Source organism: Martes martes (assembly GCF_963455335.1).
Source record: "Martes martes genome assembly, chromosome: 10".
Lineage (NCBI taxonomy): Eukaryota > Metazoa > Chordata > Mammalia > Carnivora > Mustelidae > Martes > Martes martes.
The window spans coordinates 83,433,809-83,456,074 of record NC_137898.1 but is presented as its reverse complement, the minus strand read 5'-3'; the positions used below and the strand labels follow the sequence as shown (position 1 = coordinate 83,456,074).

Here is a 22,266-nt window from a genome sequence, read left to right as displayed (position 1 = left end):
CACAAATAAAAACAAAACCAATTCCTACATCACACTACATCATAGGGTATCTGGAAAGTACCTTTTGAAAAGTACCTTTGAAAAGAAGTAAATGAAATAATATTTGAAAACTTAGCATGTTGCCATATATCTTATAGGCATTCAGTGGATGAGAGCTATTATAATTATTTTTATTATTACTCATCTCTGTTTCCAGTGCTTTCTCAGTTGGTGGCATTTGCCATATGGATGTCTAAGGTCAGAGTTTCAGAGAAACAGTCTCTGAGATGGAGACTCCATTAAGGAATGAGTTTGGGATCAACATTTGTGGAAAAAATGAAGAAAGCAGAATTGAGCAGGGTGGGTATTTAATTATAATGCATTCATAACAAAGGTTTCAGCTTATCCTTTATAACCATCCCTAGACATTCATCATCCCTATACTTGGGCATGGACTGGAGATTTGGGGCATGACTTGAATCAGATATCTCTTTTTGGCTAAGGACAATTCCCAGAGAGGGGTTCTGGTGAGAAGTAGCAACCACCAATAGTTTCAATGGCTTGGGAAAGGAGTACCTCACTTTTGAAAGGAGAATTTGGGCAATACACCACGGTATCTGCCACAAAGGCCTACAGTATCCTCAGTTAAAATGGACACAGTTAGTTTCCTTCCTAATGCAATTCATTTGAGAAGGCTCACAAATCAATATGAATATGAAAGAGAGCTAAACACAAGAAAACAAGAGGAAGACAGAGATATTTAAAAAAAAATTGTCAAGATTTGAATAGCATCTCTTAAAAAATAAATGAAAGCAAACACCGTGTGCAAAATTGGAGTATTGAGAAAAGAAGAGTATTAGGCTTTGATGATAATTTAGGTGTTCATTTCAGTAACTTGTCTTGAACATTTGATATGCCTGGGAAACTACCTTCTGATGATTTAAAGAGACCTTTATTTACTTACTTATTTTAAGCAGTTTAGTCCATATATACTTTATAAAGATATTTGCTGCCTTATAAAAATAAGTCTTTATTAGATTGGGACAGGGAAGTAGTTCCAGAGTCAAAATCCACTGATTACTCATCCATGTACAGTTGTAAAATAATTGATAGAAATTTAGAGCAATAATGATTCATGATACAATGGAAATTCTGAACTGAAACTCAAAATATTTGGAGTATTTTGTGTGAAAATTTATATTAGAAGTTTGTTATGTATATTTAAAAACTAGTAAGTCTAAGTAATTCATTATTAAAGTGATTTAGAATTAGGTGACAATTTATTTTAATAAACTGAATCAGTGACATAGTTTCAAAAATCTATTGGGGTCTACGAATGGTCATATTTCCAAAGAAACAGTCACTTTACTCCAGATTGAATTCATCCTTTGGTTGGATTAAAAACAAGCAACCCAAAGAGAATGTTGTATTACAGAAATACCATCAAAATTAACACATGCATGGGATGGAAAAATAATTTTGGAGAAAAACAAAAGTTCCAAAAGGAAAACAATTATGGAATCCTAGATAAGTAAGCACTTCTTTTTTTTGTTTTTGTTCTATTTTCTGTTTTTTTGTTTGTTTATTTTTTTCAGGTAAGCACTTAATCTCTGGAAATAGTGAGCTAATAACATATTTAAATTCTGGAGTTTATAATCCAGGAAAGTGAATTCTATTAAGAGGTAAGGAGTGTTTTCTATTTCTCATTCCCCCCTTTCCCAACCTAATAATTTGAAACATCCCAACTGTCTCTGATGAGAATCTCTAGAAAGTATGGTATTTTATCCCCTGAGAGATCACAGAACACAGGCTATTGATTGGATTTTTCCCAGCATAGCCTACACTAAAATTGCCTTTCTCTATCAAGAAGCTTTATTTTTCTTTTCACTCTCTCTCAGAAAAACAATAACAAACAAGTAAACTTGTAGTTCTTCACTAAAAAACACGGGAGAGAAACTAGTAACTTCTCATATCATCCATATGCTATGAAAATGTATCAAAAAGGTAAAACCACTGTCAAAAATGGACCTTTAAATGAAAAAAAAGGCTCTGTATCTTCACTATAATACCACACCCAGAAAATTTGTTTCTGTGGACTATATTCAAATGAACAAAGTGAGTCCTGTAATTTGGATGGCTAAAGCTATCTTTTTATACATGATAATGGTGGAAGCATTACCAGATTCTGCTCCATTTGACCAACTATGAATCAGAGTAAATGGAGGTGGGTAATCAACATGATGTTACTACTCAGCTGTGACCCTGGTGGTATTATGACCCACAGATTACTCAGATGACATCCCCAGGAACTAGGGAAGGGTCTTCCAATAATCAACTATCTTAGAGGTCACCTAGGCAGTCACCTTTCATTCAGTTCCAAATTTGCTCAAGTGAACATTCGATTTTGTGTCAAAAATGAAAAAGCAAGGAAATAAACTATTCTGTTACAACGAGATTTAATTACATTAAAAATCTCTGAAGTAATGCAATAGTTGGCTAAGCTGAGAAAATGCTTTACATCAAATTGTTTTTTCATTCAGCAAAGATTGACTGAGTAGTTATTCTGTGGACATCCATAGTACAAAGTAATAAAAAATAAAAAAAGCATATTTGTTTCCGATTTTAGGGATCCCATAGTTTATCTTGTTTCAAGAAGGTGTAAAATGTTATAGAATAATAGATTTTAATGGCATATTTTGTTCATGTTCATAGGACTACATGAAACATGTACACATACTAAAGAAGGTGGGCATTCTTTTTTTGCTATGGGAACTACAACTACTTTGAAAGAGCAGTGAGTGGGTGGAGGATATTCTTTTAATTTAACATAGACAAACAGGGAGAATGAATGTGGCACATTTTCCTAGAATGGTCTGAAAATTTTAAGGTCTTTGAGAATAATCTCTCTCCTTCTTAGAGACCAAGATTTGATCGGTGATTATTCTGTCCTATTAAAATGACAAAGTGACTTCATTTGTTAGGTTAGGTGAAAGATTAAGAAAGAGGTTATAAAGCAAATATGTGTCAGCCAAAAGTTTGCAGCCGAGAACAGAAAGCTGGTGGCTTACCAGGACATTAGGATTCACAACAACACTGAGATCCAGAAGGCAAGTAATCAGGTGATGAGGAAGGACAAGCCCTTTGTCAGCAGGGAGAAGGTAGGGCTCAGAGTCCAGGAGGACATACTACTTGAAAGTACAAATATTACTACTGAGTAAAATGAACCAAAGAAAATGTGTGCCTTTGACAGTTACTGATCTTCTGCTCTTTCACACATTCCCTGATTAGTTACAAAGACCTCCACGATTTAGACCTGCTAATATGATGATGAAGAAGGTACAGCCAATGCTTGAGAGGTCCTCAGAACTTTGTGCCTTAGCAAACCCTGGCAGTGTGTCTGATGATTTCATTCATTTTTACATTAATATTGACCCATCAGGAAAGAAAATGATACCAGCTGAGCATGTACTGAATGCCATTCTGAGACTTTTACAATACTTAGGAAATAGATGTTAATTCCTAAGAAGGTAAACTAGGAACAGAAGTAACCATGATAGGAAGATTGACATAGGCTAGAACTATTCAGCTAATGTAAAATCCTTACAACAGTAGAGAGTTTGTATTCTGGTCCCTTTTCATGTATCTAATATTCCACAAAAACCATGGATATGAATCAAGTATGTTCCTTAATGGTTTCTATTGTTGGTATACAGACTATCATAGTTACTCCTATCTTTCAATGCTCTGACATTCAGATCTGGTAATGGAGTGGACTACTTCATAGGAGTGAGTTCCTCATCACCAAAAGTGTCCCATCAGACACTAATTTATTGATGGAATATCAATCTAGGACAAACCCTATAATCTCCAATATAATCTCCAATATCCCTCACAGCCCTGAGACACAATATCTTTTCCTATCTTAGGTTGCCTTTCTCTTACTTCTTTTCCTATCCTGATGAACTCTATGTCAGGTACCACCTTCTCCTCAAATAATATTACTTTCATATAATTGTTATGAGGAATTGACAAACTAGTGTGTGTAATATATATATATATATATATATTAGCTGAGTACTTGGCATATAGTAGGTGCTCAATTCATTTACTCGTTTTCTTCCAAAATGATAAAAATTCACATTTATCTGTTTCTTTTATGGCCTCCAAGAATATTCAGCTGTAATAAAAAAATAGCAACTATTTTTATAGTCATATTTTTCTTGCATTACCTAATATTCTACATTATTTTTATATTTCTTAAAGACTAGAAACAAATCATTTTTTTATTTCCCACAGTTTTTGACAATGAATGAACACATATGGTCAATGAATATGTAAAGGTAAGCTTTATAAAAAAGAACAAATAAATAATGCTGTTTAAAAAATCACACTGTATTTAATTTTGTCTCCCTAATTTAGTACCATGTGGCTTGGAAAAGTCTTGTGTTTTAGTTTCCTCATTAAAAAAATGGGGTCAAATATCCCTACTATGCCTTCCTGGTTATATTGTTACAACCAGAGAATTGGGTAAATATGAAGGACCATTCAAATAATGCACTTTTATTTGGTTGCCTATTTAGTTACAACTTAGTATGTTCAGAGAATTCATAATGGAAAGCAGACCATCCTAATTACAGATATTTTTCTGCCAGACTGTCTTTGCATTACCTACTCACTCTGCCTGAGATGCCGTTCATTCTGCTCACCATCTAGCAAAATCCTACCTAACCAAGTCAGGTGCAAATTCCAGCTCCTGCTGGCCACATGCACAAGATTCTCTGGGGACAAAAGTTACAGCAGATCACTAGCTCATCCTGCAGTCTCTCCTTTAAATTGTGCTCTCCTAGAAGAGAAGGTCCTTTACTTTGATCCTCCACAGTAGTTAGCTTGTGAAACTGAATTGAAATTAAAAACTTAAGATAGCGTCACTAATTTGCCACATTTAGTTAATTCATATCATGCCAAAAAAAGTGACTTGGGTGAATTGGATTAAATGTTTATATGTACTAATGGATTGCTTGGACCCTTTTAACAGTGGCTTTAGTAATTTGGATTCACTTCAAATCAGTCAAATTCCTGGATTTGTAAAACATGGAGTAAGTAAAATGGGCAAGGGAAATAGAAAAATTTTCATTATAGATGTTTTAATTAAAATTTCAAAGCAATAGCTATTGCTTTTTTTTAACTGGAAGTGATTATATGTTTATCTACTCACTCTCTTATAATGCAGTCTGAAAGCTGTTTTATTTAAAAGTGTATTGAAACATTGTATACAGATTTTATGATAGCTACACATAAACAGCTTTATCTAAAAAACAATGACTGTGTAAAAAAGACACCAGCACAATTAGCTGAAAAGTAAAGAATTTCATTAAGCTATATATTATCATCTACAAGATGTCATTGGTACTTTTTCCCTCCCAGAGATTTGGTTGTTTCAGTTGACACTTCGCAGTGTTAATGTTAAAAAATATACTGCCTTTTCTTTTCTGAATTACCCCTCTTCAATCACCCACTGCTGGTTGAGGTCCCAGGGCAGTTAATCCAGTCAAAGGCACACTCTTCTTGCTTGCGTCCCTGAATCTGTTTGGTTTTCTTACTCTGCTGTGCTAGCCTAGACCCCTCAGGTCTCTTTAATGGCTCTCCTCAGAAACTCAGAGTAGGCCGTAAAACACCTTCCCTTCTTTTTTTTTTTACATTTAATTTCATTACATTTAATTACATTAATTTCATTCTCTTCACCACCAAATAGCTAATGAACAGTTCATGCATATTCATCATTTACTGAGTACTTTGTATTTCCATTTCAATACCATTACCCAATCACAATTTTTGTTAAGTATCTGAGCTCTGTCCTGTCCCTCCTATTCCCAGAGTCTTCAATTGGCTTCTCAAACAGAAGACAGCCCGCAAGTCCAGAGGCCTTCCCAAACCTCCCTTTTACGTAACACTTTCATTTCTCCTTCTAAAACACATGATTTTAGGGACAGAATGTTTTTTCTTTTTTCCTTCTGCAGCCTCAATGTCATAAAATGGAATTCTCTCCAGTGTACGTCCTTGAAGCCAGACAAGGCCAAATCAGTGTTTGAGGTAATTGAAAGAAAGAGGAAGAATTTCTTTTACACCTTGCAGGTTTGAAGCTTCCAAAAATTTTTAAGTACATATGTATTTCTCTTAATTATTCTAAGTACACTAACTATGATGAATGCTAAATTACCTTAAAGCTAAATACTTTTTCACTTCTCAGTAGGATAATTTGCTTTTTTCTTCTATTCTATAGTTCCTTATCACTTCTGTAATCCAGACCCTAATTTTAATATGGCTTGTAACCATGTGGGTTTGCATGGAGTAAGGAGTCAATTTTGTACTACTTAAGGGCAAGAAAAGCATATGTATAAAGAGGGAAACAGCAGGTACTATTAACTCCCAACCTTATGAAAAAGATAAACAGTAATTATTGCTACAAAGGAATGCTATCAAACCAGAGTAATAATGTTTAAGAGGCAGAAACAAGAATTCATACAGTTTTACTGGGATGATTAATTTCTTTGTTGGTATTTTAAAATAAGGGACATGTTTATATGAAAAAAATATTCATTTTAGACATATTTTTACTTTATACATCTGATCACCCAAAATGAATGTTTACAGACAATTATAAGAAGATGTATTTTGATGATATATTTTTTGTTTTCAAATGTGATATTTTTATACCACATTTTTCTGCTTCTGTTTTATTTGTTCACAATCTTGAAGAAATTGTTAACCCCACGTAAAGGAAAAAGAAAAGTCACAAATCAGAGGAAAATGAATTTAATTTAACATTCTCTAAATATTTTACATATAACATAACCATTAATAATTAAAATTAATTTATTTGGTTAGATCTAAATAATGCAGTTGGTAATTATTTCTTATATATAGTTTCTCCCATTATTTTCAAAGTAAATCAGGATGAAAAGATAAATGTAGAAGAAAATGTTTAATTTTGGTTAAACTGGTGAATCCAACAAAGGTAGCTCATCTTTATTCTTCTACTAATATAAGTTTACCAAATTCTAGAGTGAGAAGGGACCTTAGCAATTTTTGGGTGCAAGTCTTTCACTTTACTTCTCTATGAGTTTAATGCCCAGGAAAGCCAAGTCACCAGCTTTTTGTTACAAAGCCGATTAGGGATTGAGCTGATACTTGACCCATAAAATTCCTACCTTTGGGTCTAGGACTTTTTTCACTGTATCATAGTACCTGTAAAATAAAATTCAATCTAAACTGAATTTTATCTGGTCTTACTACAGCTGTGGATTTTTAGTGCTTCCCAAAGTGTTTAGAGAAGAATGAATGGATATTAATAAGTACAAAGAAGTATTTTAAATTGGATTTGCAGGCATAAATTGCATTTGGATCCATCTCTTTAGCCAGTGTAAAAGGGATATTTAGGCCAAAATATCTGTTACCCCAGTTCCATCATCCTTCTCTCTCTCCCTTTGTTACTATATCACTCTTTTATCTTAAACAAGGGTGTGGAGGAAGCAGGTCTTTTTCACTTCTTTATTGAGAACACTGTGGTGTTCTATACTAAAGGATTTGGTTCAAAAGATCCCCACTTCATTTAGTTGATTGCCACATAGATATTACAAAGAAAGGATATGATAGACAAGAAATGAATATACCTACGAAAGCTTATCTAAGGTTGGTGTGTATTTTTGACTATTGGTTGCATGTTTAAGCTCTGTCTAAGCTCATGTTTAATTTCTCTGAGGAATTAAAGAATCTCCAAAATCACTATTTCTTGAGGAGTAGGACAAGCAGGCTTATTTCATTTATTTATTGAATCATAATTACTGGTAAGACTGCTTAAATAAGACTGCATGTAGCAATATAACATCTAAGAAGTAAAGTGCAAATATTGATAACATTAATCAAGTAAATAAAAGTGGGAAAGAAGCCAGATTTGTATAATGAAGTATTTTCAATTTTTTACTGGGTTTTAAAAAAATACTTTCAATTTGATATAACATAAAATAACAAAGTAATTGTTTGAATCAAACTGTTTTTTTCCTAGATAAGAAAGTTCTACATTTGAGTATAAATTTTTAAAAATTATTAGTACTCAACAAATAAAATGTATTAACTTACGGCCCTGATGCTTTCAAAATGTCCACCTTCTTTCTTGAAATCAATAGGCTGTCCTTTTAGTGTCCAGTAGAAAGTAACATCCAAACTAGCATCGTGAATTGCTTTGCAATTAAGGACAATGCTTTCTCCCACTGTTAACTCTGTTCTTTTAGGAGTAAGTTCTATTCTTGTAGGTTCTACAGAAATAAAAATATATTAATTAACATAATTGACACATAGTATTTCCTTGTATTTTATATATTAAGTAATAGAGAAAAACTTAAACAAGAAATTTATGCAATGCATTTGCTCTAGATACACATCTTTAACTAAACTATTATTAATTGAATATTACCTTTTTTGTGTGCTAGGGCATTTTGCTATACTTATGTATTGAACTGATGATTTAAAAGTTACTATTCCTTTTAAGAAGTAAACTTGTGCAAAAAAAGATAAGAAAATATATAACGATAAGCAGCATTTGGTATTCCCGAAGAGGGAAAATTAGAAAAAAGAAGCAGTAACCTCATTGTCTGCCTTCAAGGATCATTAAGTATAAATAAAATGATTTTTACAATAAAAAATGTTCCATATCTAAGGAAGAAGAATTCAAGTGAGTTAAAAGAAGGTTCAAAATCTTCTTTAAAGGTTATAGGAAGCACCTCCCCTTAAATTACTATTTTAACAGAGGTAAAAATATAATACTGTTATTATGCCAACTTATATTTGCTTTATACTCTACAAAACCCTTTAATAAATAGAAAAAGCCCTGCTACCTGATTATGAAATAATCACTCTTGATAAATTAGGGATCTTTTAGTTGAGATCCAGAACGAATGGCAAATTACTGAAAGGAAATTTTTTTTAAAGATTTTTATTTATTTATTTGACAGACAGAGATCACAAGCAGGCAGAGAAGCAGGCAGGGAGAGAGGAGGAATCAGGCTCCCTGCTGAGCAGAGAGCCCGATGCTGTGCTCGATTCTGGGACCCTGAGATCATGACCTGAGCCGAAGACAGAGGCTTTAACCCACTGAGCCACCCAAGCTCCCGGAAGGGAAAATATTTTTGAGAAAAAATGTGTGTGTTTAATTATTCAATGATTCAATTAAATTTTTTAAAATGGATACCCTTTCATTGTGTTTAGAGCCAATAAAGGTTAATACTGCTGTACATCTAAAGGTTATTTAATCTAGCTATCAAATAATTGAAATATGGTATTTTTAATAAAGTAGGGAGGGGATGGAAATAATTTTGACTTAGTCCTTTTTCCTAATTAGATTTCTGATTGTAGATATCTCAAGAAGACTGACCCAAATGATTAAAAATTAGGTTAATTTTCCTAGTCTAGCTCTGCTTTTGGCAATAGCATAGTCTGATGAAGCATCATTCTTAACCACTCATAAGGTCCTTTAATATGTGACATCCTTCCAAGCAGTCAGAGAGGAAAGTGCAATACCAGAAAAGGAATGTAAATGTTACCATTCTAGAAGTCAGATATTCCGTGTGGCTTCCTAAATTCTGGCTTCATCAGAGAAGACAGATAATCACAGCATACTGATTGTAGTTTAACTTTGTGAGAACTGGAATGTTCTGAGTAATTAAATATTCCATTTAATTTGTGATTAACAGAAATCTTTTTGTTATTATTTTAAAAATGTCTGTGAATCCAACATTGCTTCATTATGACAAAGATTGTTTAGCACATAAGACACAGACTAGCAGATATAGTCAGATTCCCATTATGTATGCTCATAAATGAAGGCATCATTTAAATTATCTTCCTTTCTTCATCTTTTCCTTCCTTCATCCTGTCATCTAATGTTTGCTTCTTTTCTAAAATATCAGAGTACTGGCTGTTTCAATGACATTTTTATTTCTAAAGAAAAAGAAAACTTAATATTTCTATATTTTTATACCCAGGTATGATTCACTATTTAATACATGCCCACAGGGAAAAAGTTGATTGAAGATATAGTTCAGTTGGAAAAATATTTCTTTGCCAACTGATGGGATTTTCTGTCTAACATATGAGATTGTCTTTGTACTAAAGAATGATATGTAGTCTCAAAAAATGTTCTAGGCCAAAAAGAAAAAAAAAAGTTCTAGGCCAAAATCTAGTTCATGTTAGAACTAGAAAACTAATAGAAACATTTAAGTGGCAATATTTATAACACTAAAAAATGACAGTGCTTAAAAATTCCACTGATGCAAACACCAAAGAGCAGGTCAGGTAACCGTTTACCTGATACACACTCTGACACCACAATGTTCATGAACTCCTTCTGCTACTCCTTTCTGCCCCAAACCCCCAGTTGCAGTCATAACAAAGGAATATTACTAATTGATGTTAAAATTAATCTTGATAGAGGAAAAATATTTTTATATTGTTGGAATACTTTTGGATTTTGAGACATCCAGTAAAACTTCAGAAAGCTTTATCTCCTCACATATTTTGTTACTAATATTTTGTTTCTAATATTTCTAATATTTATCTCCTCACATATTTTGTTCTAATGTTAAGTTTTTACCAACAAGGTGTTCTTTTCTTTATGGTCTTCTAAATAATGGAAAGGGACAATTTGGATGTGTTAGTTCCATGTTTGCAGTGTATCTTATCTTATCAATAGGAGCATGCAGACACATACGTGCAAACATATTTTACATGCATGTTATATTTATTCACTTTCTGACAAAGCCGTGAAACTATGCTTATAACACAGTTAGCTACATTTTCTTACCTTTTACAGATACTGAGGCTATGATTTCAGCAGAACCAAAGATGTTTTCTCCTTGGCAAACGTACTTTCCCTCATCAGATTTGGAAGCATTTAGGATCCGTAGACTTCCGTCTGGAAGAATAGCTATTCTGAAAATTATTAAAAAAGGTTTTTTTTTCTTTTACTGTAAATAAGCTAAGTGGTAAAAAATTCTGATGAGTCTGAAACCACCTCCAAGGTAATGATAAATAGGATAAAGGGATCACTGTGAAAATATGCAGTGATAGTAGAAATGTTTTATCCTTCCAGAAATTATGCAATAAACCCACTTAATATCTTCTTATATTTAAAAGGGTTAGGGAGTTACAGGTTATTTTTCTTTTGACCATTTTTGACAGTTAATTTTAAAACTTGTGGGGAAAGGTGACCCTGAATTTGGTTATTAAAACTTTTACTATAATATCACCCAGTGACATTTTAATATGAAGCTTGAGTATTTTACTTCAAACCCAGAGTGACCTCAAAAATCAAATGTAAAAAGAAACAGCATAAAAACATAGAGGAAGACAAGTACAGAACATAAAATTAATTGTACACAGCCAAGAAATGATTTATGGTAGTTTCTCTACAGTGCCACGAGTGCAGCAAGGGTATGAAAATGAGACCTGATACCTGATACCTGGACTGCTCACACTGCGCTTCTTAAACATAAAAACATGATAGTTGAGTTTGCATTTGGGCTTTTCTGAGACCTTTGTTAAAAGTGTACCCTGAGTCATATGAAGGTGAAAAATTAAGGCATTATCAAAAATGTTTAGAAGTTCAGCAAAAATGAGGTTGACATTTGGGATTATCATATTATCCTGTGTATTCATCATCCCAGAAATATATGGATTTCAAAGTTGATTAGTACTTTTGTCTTTTTTCTCCCTTCTATACTCCTGAAATATAACCCATTTTTTTCACCAGTGCATCAACCTCCTCAAGCAACCTGAAACGAAATAGAAGTGGCTTTTATGGTTTTATTTGATTATGCCACCAGAGTTTGGACTGACTTTTAGGAAAGAGGAAGTAACAGGTGTTTGGTAAGAACCAGTGGCCCTACAGAACTTAAAATCCTAAAATCGGATTTCCCTAGTTCTGTAAAGAATAGTTTATTCAATGGTAATATAATAATATTATACTATTTAAGAAAAAAAATACGGGTTAAATGCGTTTAGTCAATATCCTTCATGTTTTTTAAAATATGTATTCAATCTTGCCAGTCACCGAGAACTGAGTTATTGAAAGCACTGAGCCTTTCAACAATTGGATTAGATTCTAGGTTGCTGACTATTGCTTATGAATTTATACTTACATACTGTTATCAATAAAGATGCTAGTTTAAACACATCATACTCTTTTCAATATACATCAGAACTGTTTTACAACTTAGAAGAAGGAAAACAAACTTAGAGGCAAGCCAAACTAGGAATAGAGAATTTGCTTTTGTAGTTTATGTCTAGGAGAGACACTAACTTCAGACATTTGGAAAACACAGTGCCTTTAAAAGTTATAAAATCTATTGAAGATGGCCAATGCAAGATTCTGATGATTAGATAACGCTCATTTTGTATAAAAATGAAATATATTTATTCCATTTAAATTCCAAAGGTACACATACTATAACAGGATATATTTGGAAGTAAAAATTATACTTTTCATAAACAAATGGTAATATCTTATAAGAATTATAAACTTTATTGAAATGTAAATTATTATAATATTTTACTAATATTTTACAAATACCTGTATTTTATTGATTAGCATAAATTCTAATCTAGGAGGTGAGAAATTTGGCTTAGAATTTACTTCATTTAAAAAAATTAATGCATCTTGGGGCGCCTGGGTGGCTCAGTCATTAAGCATCTGCCTTCAGCTCAGGTCATGATCCCAGGGTCCTGGGATCCAGACCTGCAGGGGCTCCCTGCTCGGCGGCAAGCCTTTCTCCCTCTCCCACTGCCCCTGCTTGTATTCCCTCTCTTGCTGTTTCTGTCTCTGTCAAATAAATAAATAAACTATTTTCAATAAATAAATAAATAAATAAATAAATGTATCTTAAGACCCTGGGAGTATTTCAGTTCCTGATTTAAGATAAGTCCTTTCTCACTGACAGGAGGCAATATATTATACTCTCCTTTGAAGATAGTTTATGAACACTGCTGTATTTTAAGCTACCTGGGGAATGAAGAATTTTGAATAGCATGGAGTTTTTTTTATCTGTCAAGTGGCAGTGTCATTTAACCAAAAGTCTACCTCCTGTTCAATAGTAAATTTTACTGGATGAGCTTGTATATATATTTTTTAATGTAGAAAAGATAAAACAGTTGAGACACTGAATGTGATTTACATTATAATGTCTGGTCATTACATGTATAATGACTTAGATAACTGAATATTGATTTAATATTTTCTTGCACTTTCCAAAATTTTGTATATCTTCTCACCTCTTCTATTACCATGTGTCTCCTACATTTTAAATTTTCAAATTTGGGGATTAATTCTGCTGAGAAGTCCTTGAAACTGGAGTAGCATGGTAAGGCAGTGGTTAGGTAAAGGTCTCTTGGGGATATGGAGAAATTTTAGAAATGCAAACCAGCACTCTAACATTCAGTACCAAATCATGCTTTCCATATTTCTATCTCAAAATTTCTCTATGAGGTTCTGCCTAGCCCTGGAGATGTGTTGGTTCTCATTTTGTACCAAATTCCTGGATCTCTGCCTTATTAATCTGCCCAATACCACAGTCTATCTAGGATAGCACTATGTTTACTCTTATCTTGCAAGGATTTATTGCTGACTTCCTGAAGCCATCTTCATCTCCAAATTTCAGAGCCATTCCACTTCCATTTTTGGCTTAAATATCAGATACCCCACAAACAGTTTAGGTTCTTCCAAGTAGACTGCTTCCCTGGAAATACTACCTATTTATCTGCTATCATTTTAGAGATCATGCTGTGACTTCCAAAATATATTTCTTTTTGGTATCATATCATACATAGTGCATATGATATTATAGAATGATTAATCATTACTTGGGTTATATGCTTTAAAGTCAGAGAGAGCTGATTTCAAATCACTGCCATTGACTAATATGTGTGTGATTTTAAGCAGTTTTTCTCTTTCCTTATATACAAAATGTTATAATTACATTTAACTTGTTCTTCAAAACTATTAACTAAATGTAAATTTGTGTACTTTAGTAGTGTTGATAGCCATTAACTGAAAATGTACTCAAAATATAAATAAAAATTTTGAAAAAATTTAAAAGGAAAAAGTAGAGTGTTGTAAACCTCAAGTATCTTGGGGTGTTCAGTTAGTCTTTTCTTGGGGACTAATATCTGAGATGAGAACTGAAGGATGAGAGGAAGTTAACTAGGATTTAAGTGTGGGGAAAGGAGAGGGAACAGCATTTGCAAAGGTATTGAGGTGAGAAGGACCAAAAACTCTTGAAGAACTAAATGGTCAATTATGATGGCAACATATAAAAGGAGGTGGGAAGGTCCCAAGGTGAAACTGGAGAGGTAGATAAGGGCAAGATCATGTAGGATCTAGTGTAGTATGGGAAACATTTGATCTCTATTTTAAAGTAATGGGTAGCTGCCATTTTTAAAAATATTTTATTTATTTATTTGAGAGAGAGAGAGAGAGAGAGTGAGCACATGAGAGGGGAGAAGGTCAGAAAAGCAGACTCCCTGCCGAGCTGGGAGCCCGATGCAGGACTCAATCCCTGGACTCCAGGATCATGACCTGAGCCGAAGGCAGTTGCGTAACCAACTGAGACTCCCAGGCGCCCGAAGCTGCCATTTTTTAAAAAATAACTTTATTGAGGTATGTAGGCGTATAATAAGCTCACTTATTTAAAGTAGATGCTTTGAAAGATTTTCACAAGTGGATGCAGACACAAAACAATGACCACAATCAAGATAGTCAACACATATACCACCCCAAAGTATCTCTGTGTTCCTTTGTATTCTGTCTCTCTAACCTCTTCTTATCATACCCCTATCACCAGGCAATTACTGATCTGCTTTCTGTACCTATGGTAAGTTTGAGGTTTTACATAATTTTATATAAACAAAACCATAATATTATATACACCTTTTTGTTTATGTCTCACAGATTAATTCAGTTAAGAGAAAGCTGAGATTTATCTGTGTAGTTGTGATTACCAATAATCCAATCCTTTTTTACTGCTGAATAGAATTCCATTGTGTGTATATACCACTACTTGTTTATCCATTCATCTTCTGTGGATGTTTGGGTTATTTTCTGCTTAGATCTATTACAAATAGAGCTGCTATTAACATTTGTGTAACAACTATTTTATAGTTTGCTTTTATTTCTTTTAGATAAGTATTTAGGACAAATTACTGGATCATAGGCTTTATGTTTATTTTTTATTTTTATTTTTTAGAAGATTTTTATTTATTTATTTGAGAGAGAAAGGGAGAGAGACAGAGAGAGAGAGAGAAAACCAGCGGGAGAGAAACAGGAAGGAGGAGGCTCCCCACTGAGCAGGGAACACAATGCAGGGCTCAATCCCAGGACCCTGGGATCATGATCTGAGCTGAAGGCAGATGCTTAACCAATAAGTCACCCAATATCCCTATGTTTATGTTTAATGTTTAACTTTTTTAAGGGAAATGCTGTACTGTTTCTAAGCAGTCATACTACACTTTACATTCCCAGGAGCATTGTCTGAGAATTCCTGCAGCACTTGAAATGATCAGTCTTTTTAATTTTAGCTATTATAATTATTAGGTAGTAGAATCTCATTGCGGTTTTTAGTTGTATTTTCTTAATGACTAATTATGTTGAGCACCTTTCAAGTGCTTATTTCCCATCTATATATTTTCTTTGGTGAAGTGATCAAATATTTTGCCAACTTTTTTTTTTTTAAAGATTTTATTTATTTGACAGACACAGATCTTAAGTAGATACACAGACACAGATCTTAAGTAGGCGGAGAGGCAGATAGAGAGAGAGGAGGAAGGTTCCCTGCTGAGCAGAGAGCCCAATGCGGGCCTCCATCCCAGGACTCTGGGATCATGACCTGAACCGAAGGCAGAGGCTTTAACCCATTGAGCCACCCAGGCGCCCTATTTTGCCAACTTTTTAATGAAACTGCCTTCTTATTCATGTTTGACAGTTTTTTTTTTTTTTAATATTCTAGCTACAACTCTTTTTTCAAGTGGAAAAACTGCAAATATTTTCTACCAGTTTAGGCATGTCTTAACATTTTTCAACAGCGGAAGATCTTAAAGTTGAAAAAGATTAATGTATCAATTTTATTTTATGCTTTGTGTTTTTGTGGTTGCATTTGGAAAGTTTACCTAACCTAAAGTCACAAAAATGTTTTATTTTCCTCTAGAAATGTTATAGCTTTAGGTTTTATGTTTATGTCTATGATTCATTTTAAGTTAGTTTTTCTTTATGCTGTGAGGTATGAATCTAACTTTTTTCCTGGTTATTTTACTTTATCATTTTTTAAAATTTAATTTTATTTTAATTCCAGTGTAGTTAACATATAGTGTTATATTAGTTTTAGGTGTACAATGTAATGATTCAACAATTCTCTACATCACCCAGTGTTCATCACAACTAGTGCAGTCCTTAATCCCCATCATCTATTTTACTACTCCCTCCACTCACCTCCCCTCTGGTAACCAACAGTAGTTGCAATAGTTAGGAGTCTGTTTCTTGGCTTTTCTTCTCTCTCTTTTGCTTTGCCTTGTTTTACCTTGGCCATTTGTTTTCTTTCTTAAATTCCACGTATGAGTGAAACCATATCATATTTGTCTTTCTCTGACTGGATTATTTTGCTTAGCATTATGCTCTCTAACTCCATCCATGTCTTTGCAAATGGAAAAATTTTATTCTTTTTTGTGGCTGAATAATATTCCAGCATCTATATCATCTATATCTATATGTATATCTATATCTAACATCTATATCTATCTATGCATGCCACTTCTTCATCCATTCATCAATCAATGGACACAGGTTGCTTCCATAATTTGGCTATTATTAATGATGCTGCTATAATCATAGGGGGTGCAAGTATCCCTTTGAATTATTATTTTTGTATTCTTTGGGTAAATGCCCAGGAGTCTGATTGGATTATAGGGTAGATCTATTTTTAACTTTTTGAGGAATCTCTATACTATTTTCCAGAGTGGCTGTACCAGTTTGCATCCCCACCAACAGTTGATAAGATTTCCTTTTCCTCCACATCTTCACCAACACCTGTTGTTTCTTGTGTTTTTGATTGTATCCATTCTGACTGGTGTGAGGGGATATCTCATTATAGTTTTGATTTGCATTTCCCTGATAAGGAGTGATGTTGGGCATCTTTTCATGTGTCTGTTGGCCATCTGTATGTCTTCTTTGGAGAAATGTCTGTTCATGTCTTCTGCCCATTTGTAATTGGATTATTTGTTTTTTGGGGGTTGAGTTGCAACAGTTTTTTATATATTTTGGATAACAACCCTTTATTGGATATGTCATTTGCAAATATCTTCTGCCTTTTAGTTTTGTTAGTTCTTTCCTTCCTTGTGTAGAAGCTTCTTATTTTGATGTAGTCCCAATAGTGTATTTTTTTTCCTTTTATAATTCTTTCTTCAGGAGACATACCTAGAAAAATGTTGCTACAATTAGGGCCAGAGAATTTACTGCCTGTGCAAAATTTTTATGGTTTCATTTAAGTCTTTAATCCATTTTGAGTTTATTGTTGTGTATGATGAAAGAAAGTGGTTTGGGTTCATTATTTTGCATGTAGCTGTCCAATTTTCCCAACACTGTTTGTTTAAGAGACTGTCTTTTTCCCATTGGATATTTTTCTTGCTTTGTTGAAGGTTAATTGACCATATAAATGTGGATTCATTTCTGGGTTTTCTATTCTGTTGCAATGATCTATGTGTCTATTTTTGTGCCAGTACTATACTGTTTTGATCACTATGGCTTTGTAATATAACTTGAGGTCTGACATTGATTTGTTCGTTTTGTTTTTAATTAACTGTTTTATGTATTTAAGTGCTTCCATGTTGGGTGCATAAATATTTATAATTGTTATATCTTCTTATTCAATTGTCCCATTTGTTATTATGTAGGGTCCTTCTTTGTCTCTTGTTACACACTTTGTTTTCAAATCTATTTTAATATAAGTATTGCTACTCTAGCTTTCTTTTAACATCCATTTTCATTATAGATGTTTCTTCATCTCTTCAATCTGTAAGTGTCAATCTGCAAGTGTCTTTAGGTCTAAAATGAGTCTCTTGTAGGCAGCATACAGATGGACCTTGTTTTTTCATCCATGTTATTTGATTGTAGCATCTAGTCTATTTATGTTCAAAATTATTGGTTGATATGTATATATTGTCATTTTGTTACTAGTTTTGTGGTTGTTTTTGTAGTTTTCTTTGATCCTTTCTTCTATTCTTCTCTGTCATGGTTTTCTTTAGTGATATATTTGAATTTTTTCTCTTTATTCTTTGCATATCTATTAATGGTTTTTTATTTGCAATTACTGTTAGGTCTGTATATAACATCATCTGCATCTAGTCTATATTAAGTTGATGGTCTCTAAAGTTTAAGGCCATTCTTTACTCCTCTCTTCCCTGCATTTTAAGTATTATGGTGTCATATTTTACGTCTTTTTATTTTGTGAGTTCCTTGACTTTTTTTTTTTCTTCACAAAGACATTCATTTTTTTTGATGCTTTTTTGTCTCATATTTCCATATTGTCAGTTTTGGTCTTCATTCTCAAAGAGTCCTTTTTAATATCTTTTGCAGGGCTTGTTTGGTGGCATAAATTCCTTTAGTTTTTGTTTGTTTGGGAAGCTCTTTATCTCTTCTTCTATTCTGAATGATATCCTCGTTGGATAGAGTAATCTTGGCTTCAGTTTTTTCCATTCAGCACTTTGAATATATCATGCCACATTTTTCTTTTTTTAAAAATTTTTTTTAAATTTTTATTTATTTATTTGACAGAGAGAAAGATCACAAGTAGGCAGAGAGGCAGGCAGAGAGAGAGGAGGAAGCAGGCTCCCCGCTGAGCAGAGAGCCCGATGCAGGGCTCGATCCCAGGACCCTGGGATCATGACCTGAGCTGAAGACAGAGGCTTTAACCCACTGAGCCACCCAGGTGCCCAAACAACTTTCGCTGTGCAACACTCTTCATGCCACGTTTTTCTGGTTGACAAAGTTTCTGCTGAAAAATCCACTGATACTTTCTGAGGTTTCCTTTATAGGAAACTTTCATTTTTCTGTTTTTAATTTTTTTTTCCTTTATCACTACATTTGGCATTTTTAATTTTTTTTTCTTCTTTACTTTTTTTCCATTTCACTTACAGTGGGTCTTGGTGTAGATCTGTTTTTGTTGATTTGGGGGGGTGGTTTTCTATACCTGCTGGATATGGATCTCTCATCTGTTCAGCTTGATTGCCTTATACTGCTCTATCCTCCAGGTCACTGATATATTCTTTGGCTTCCTGTTACTTATTGTTCATTCCATCTGTTATATTTTAAATTTCATTTATTGAGTTCTTCATCTTTGATATGTCATTTTTAAAAATCTCTTTGTTAAGTGTCTCACTGATTTACTCCATTCTTTTCTCATGTTCAGTGAGTATTTTTATGATCATTACTTTATATCTTCTATCAGGCATATTATTTATTTCTGTTTTGCTCAGGTCTCCTGCTGTGATTTGTCATGTTTTTTCATTTGGGACAAATTCCTCTGTCTCCTCAATTCATCTACCTCTGTATCTGTTTGTGCATGTTAGGGAAGTCAGCTCTATCCTCTGCAGAGGTCCTGGAGTGCCCTGCAGTAAACTGTTCCTTCTTCACTAGAACCTGCCACTTACAGGAGTCTCTTATGTGTGCTGCCTGTAACCTGCTATTGTGTTTGTGTAGCATTCACTGTTGTGGACTGTGCTTGCTCTCTGTGGTGTTAGTGAGACCTAGGCAGACTGACTCTGAGGGGGCATGATCCTTGGAGGGCTTGGGGTCAGGGTGACAACGTTAGCAACTTTTGTACAAGTCACTAGTCTTAGACCAGATTCCCTGAAGTGGGATGGAGGCCACAGTTACAATGTGCACGAGTGGCATCCATCAGGTAATAAGATGCATGGCTGAGGTAGTGGCAAGGAGGGCCTGGCAACTGGGTGTGACACACAGTGTCTATGCATGAAGAGAGGCTGCTCCCAGAGTGGGGAGGTCGCTGGGCGTGGCATACTGTGTCAGCAAAATTTGCATTAAGCTGCTAATCCTAGGCTTATTGCCCAAAGTACATCAGCAGTTGGGAGTGCAGCACATAGCAAAAGCTGTTGCCAGGGCATTTGGTGTCCGTGCCCCATGGCTGGGTGCATTTATACTGTGTTTGTGTGTGTGGTGCCTGGTCAGGGCACATGAGGAATTAGCAAAATTTGCACTGAGACACTAGTCCTAGGCTAGATATCCTGAAGTTCAGTGGCCATATGGTGCATGAAACCAGGAGGCAGCGGCTGAGCAGAGCATATGAAGTGCTAACAAAATTTGAGTTGAGCCCAGATACTTGGCCAGCAGGCTTAAACAGAGCAAGTCCACAGGAGAACTCATAGGCAGGGCTCACAGCTAGCAGGTTAGGTAGCAAGTGTCTTTGTAGTTCCACCTTCTGCAGGTGGCTCTGTGTTTATGGTGGGGGGCAAGGGAGGAAAATGGTGGCTACCAACCCCTTTGTTCCCAAAGAAGTCACCCAACATGCTCTATAATTAGTATAAACAAATCTTTTTCCCATTGTGCAAGCTGCCACGTCTATGTTGCTCTACTTGGACTGTTGTCTCTTTAAGGGCATGGACCCTGTTATTATCACTCCCCCTCATGGCTCCCCCAATGCTGAGCCAGCTGACTTCTAATGCTCCAGGTTCCAAGTCCCTCTGGTTATACAAACTCATGGAATTCAGCCCCACTCTCTTTCAAGACCACACATTATGAGGATTCTTTTTCCCTGTATGGGCTCTCTGGTGTTTTCCTTTCTTCACAACTGGAGCTCCCTCCCTCCTGTGGAGGGAAATGGTGGCTCCCAGCCACCATTTCTGCCCTTCCTGACTTCTCAGATATGACTTCTCTTCTACATTTTGTTGTGAAGTTTTTTCTGCCACTCTCTGGATTTTTCTCTGGGTTATTGACTCATATGTGAGTGATATATAATTATAAATGTGGGATGGGTGAGCTTTGGGTCTTCCTACTACATACCATCTTGCATCCCTTCCATTGATATGACTCTAACTTATTATTATTTTTTATTGTTGAATTTTGTCTTTGTTTTTGTCTCAGGATGTCCATTGTCCCAGCATCATTTCTGAAAAAGATAATGTTTCACAATTGAATTGTTTTTTATTTTTGTCAAAAATCAAGTGAGTATTTTTGTGTAGGTCTATTTTTGGTTGCCATATTCTGTTCTATTGATCTATATTCTATTTCTCTAACAAATGAAATTATCTTAATTACTGTATCTATATAGTAGTATGTAATATGAGGAAGAATAACGCCCCTCACTTCATTCTTCTTTGTTAAGATAGTTTTGTTAAAAATTTTACATCTATGTTCTTAAGAGACACTGGCCTGTAATTTTCTTTTCTTTTCTTTTTTTTTTTTTTTTTTTGCCTGGTTTTATTTTCAGAGTAATACTGGTTTCATAGAATGAGTCAGGAAATATTCCCCCTCTCCAAATCTCTAAAAGATTGTATAGAGTTATTATTTTCTTCTTAAATATTTGGTAGAATTCTTCAGTAAAGCCATCTGATCTTGGTGTTTTCTTTGTGGGAAGACTTTAAGCTACAAATTTAACTTTTAAAATAGATATAAGGCATTCAGATTATCTACTTCTTAAATGAGCTCAGAAAAGATTTTTAAGCTGGGTAGTGTATTTGCAAAAAACAAGTTTCATTTATTACTTGTACAAATGCAAAGGATTTTTTTTTTTTGCTTATTATATTTCTGTTCTGCTTAACCATAATAAATTATTTAGTCCGATATGGTTATAATCTAGTAACAGGTTCTAGTACATCATCAACTCTTTTGTATAAATTCAGGCAAATTCAGGTCTTACTATTGGACACTATAAAATTCAATAGTTCATTCAAAAGTGGTGCATGTCTTCTCATCGATTTTTCTTATTTTCTTATTTTAGTTCTACTTCTATTTGGTTGCACTATATGAAATTTCCAATAGTTGGTTATTTTCGTCCTGGAAAAATGGCAGTCTCACTTGGTTCAGCCTAATGGTTATATGACTTTAGTGCACCAGTATTCTTGAAGTACTACTGAAGAAGGAAAATTCTGCTTTGTCAGGAGTGACTTGCACATATGTGGTCTCCACTATCTGTGATTACTTTCTTCCTCAACTGGCCAATTATCTGGTGCTCATGATTC

General features: G+C 34.2%; 1 protein-coding gene across 3 annotated transcripts in view; it reads right to left on the bottom strand.

The window, feature by feature from the left end:
• The window catches only part of CNTN5 (contactin 5), a gene marked incomplete at both ends in the record, with an annotated part of 773,509 nt that overhangs the window by 137,168 nt on the left and 614,075 nt on the right, over nucleotides 1–22,266 (bottom strand). For all 3 annotated transcript variants that reach the window (XM_080816834.1, XM_080816835.1, XM_080816836.1), the window contains 2 exons: nucleotides 8,116–8,291; nucleotides 10,835–10,962. In XM_080816834.1, the coding sequence (XP_080672960.1) occupies nucleotides 8,116–8,291; nucleotides 10,835–10,962 (304 nt within the window). The remainder of the gene's footprint in view (nucleotides 1–8,115; nucleotides 8,292–10,834; nucleotides 10,963–22,266) is intronic.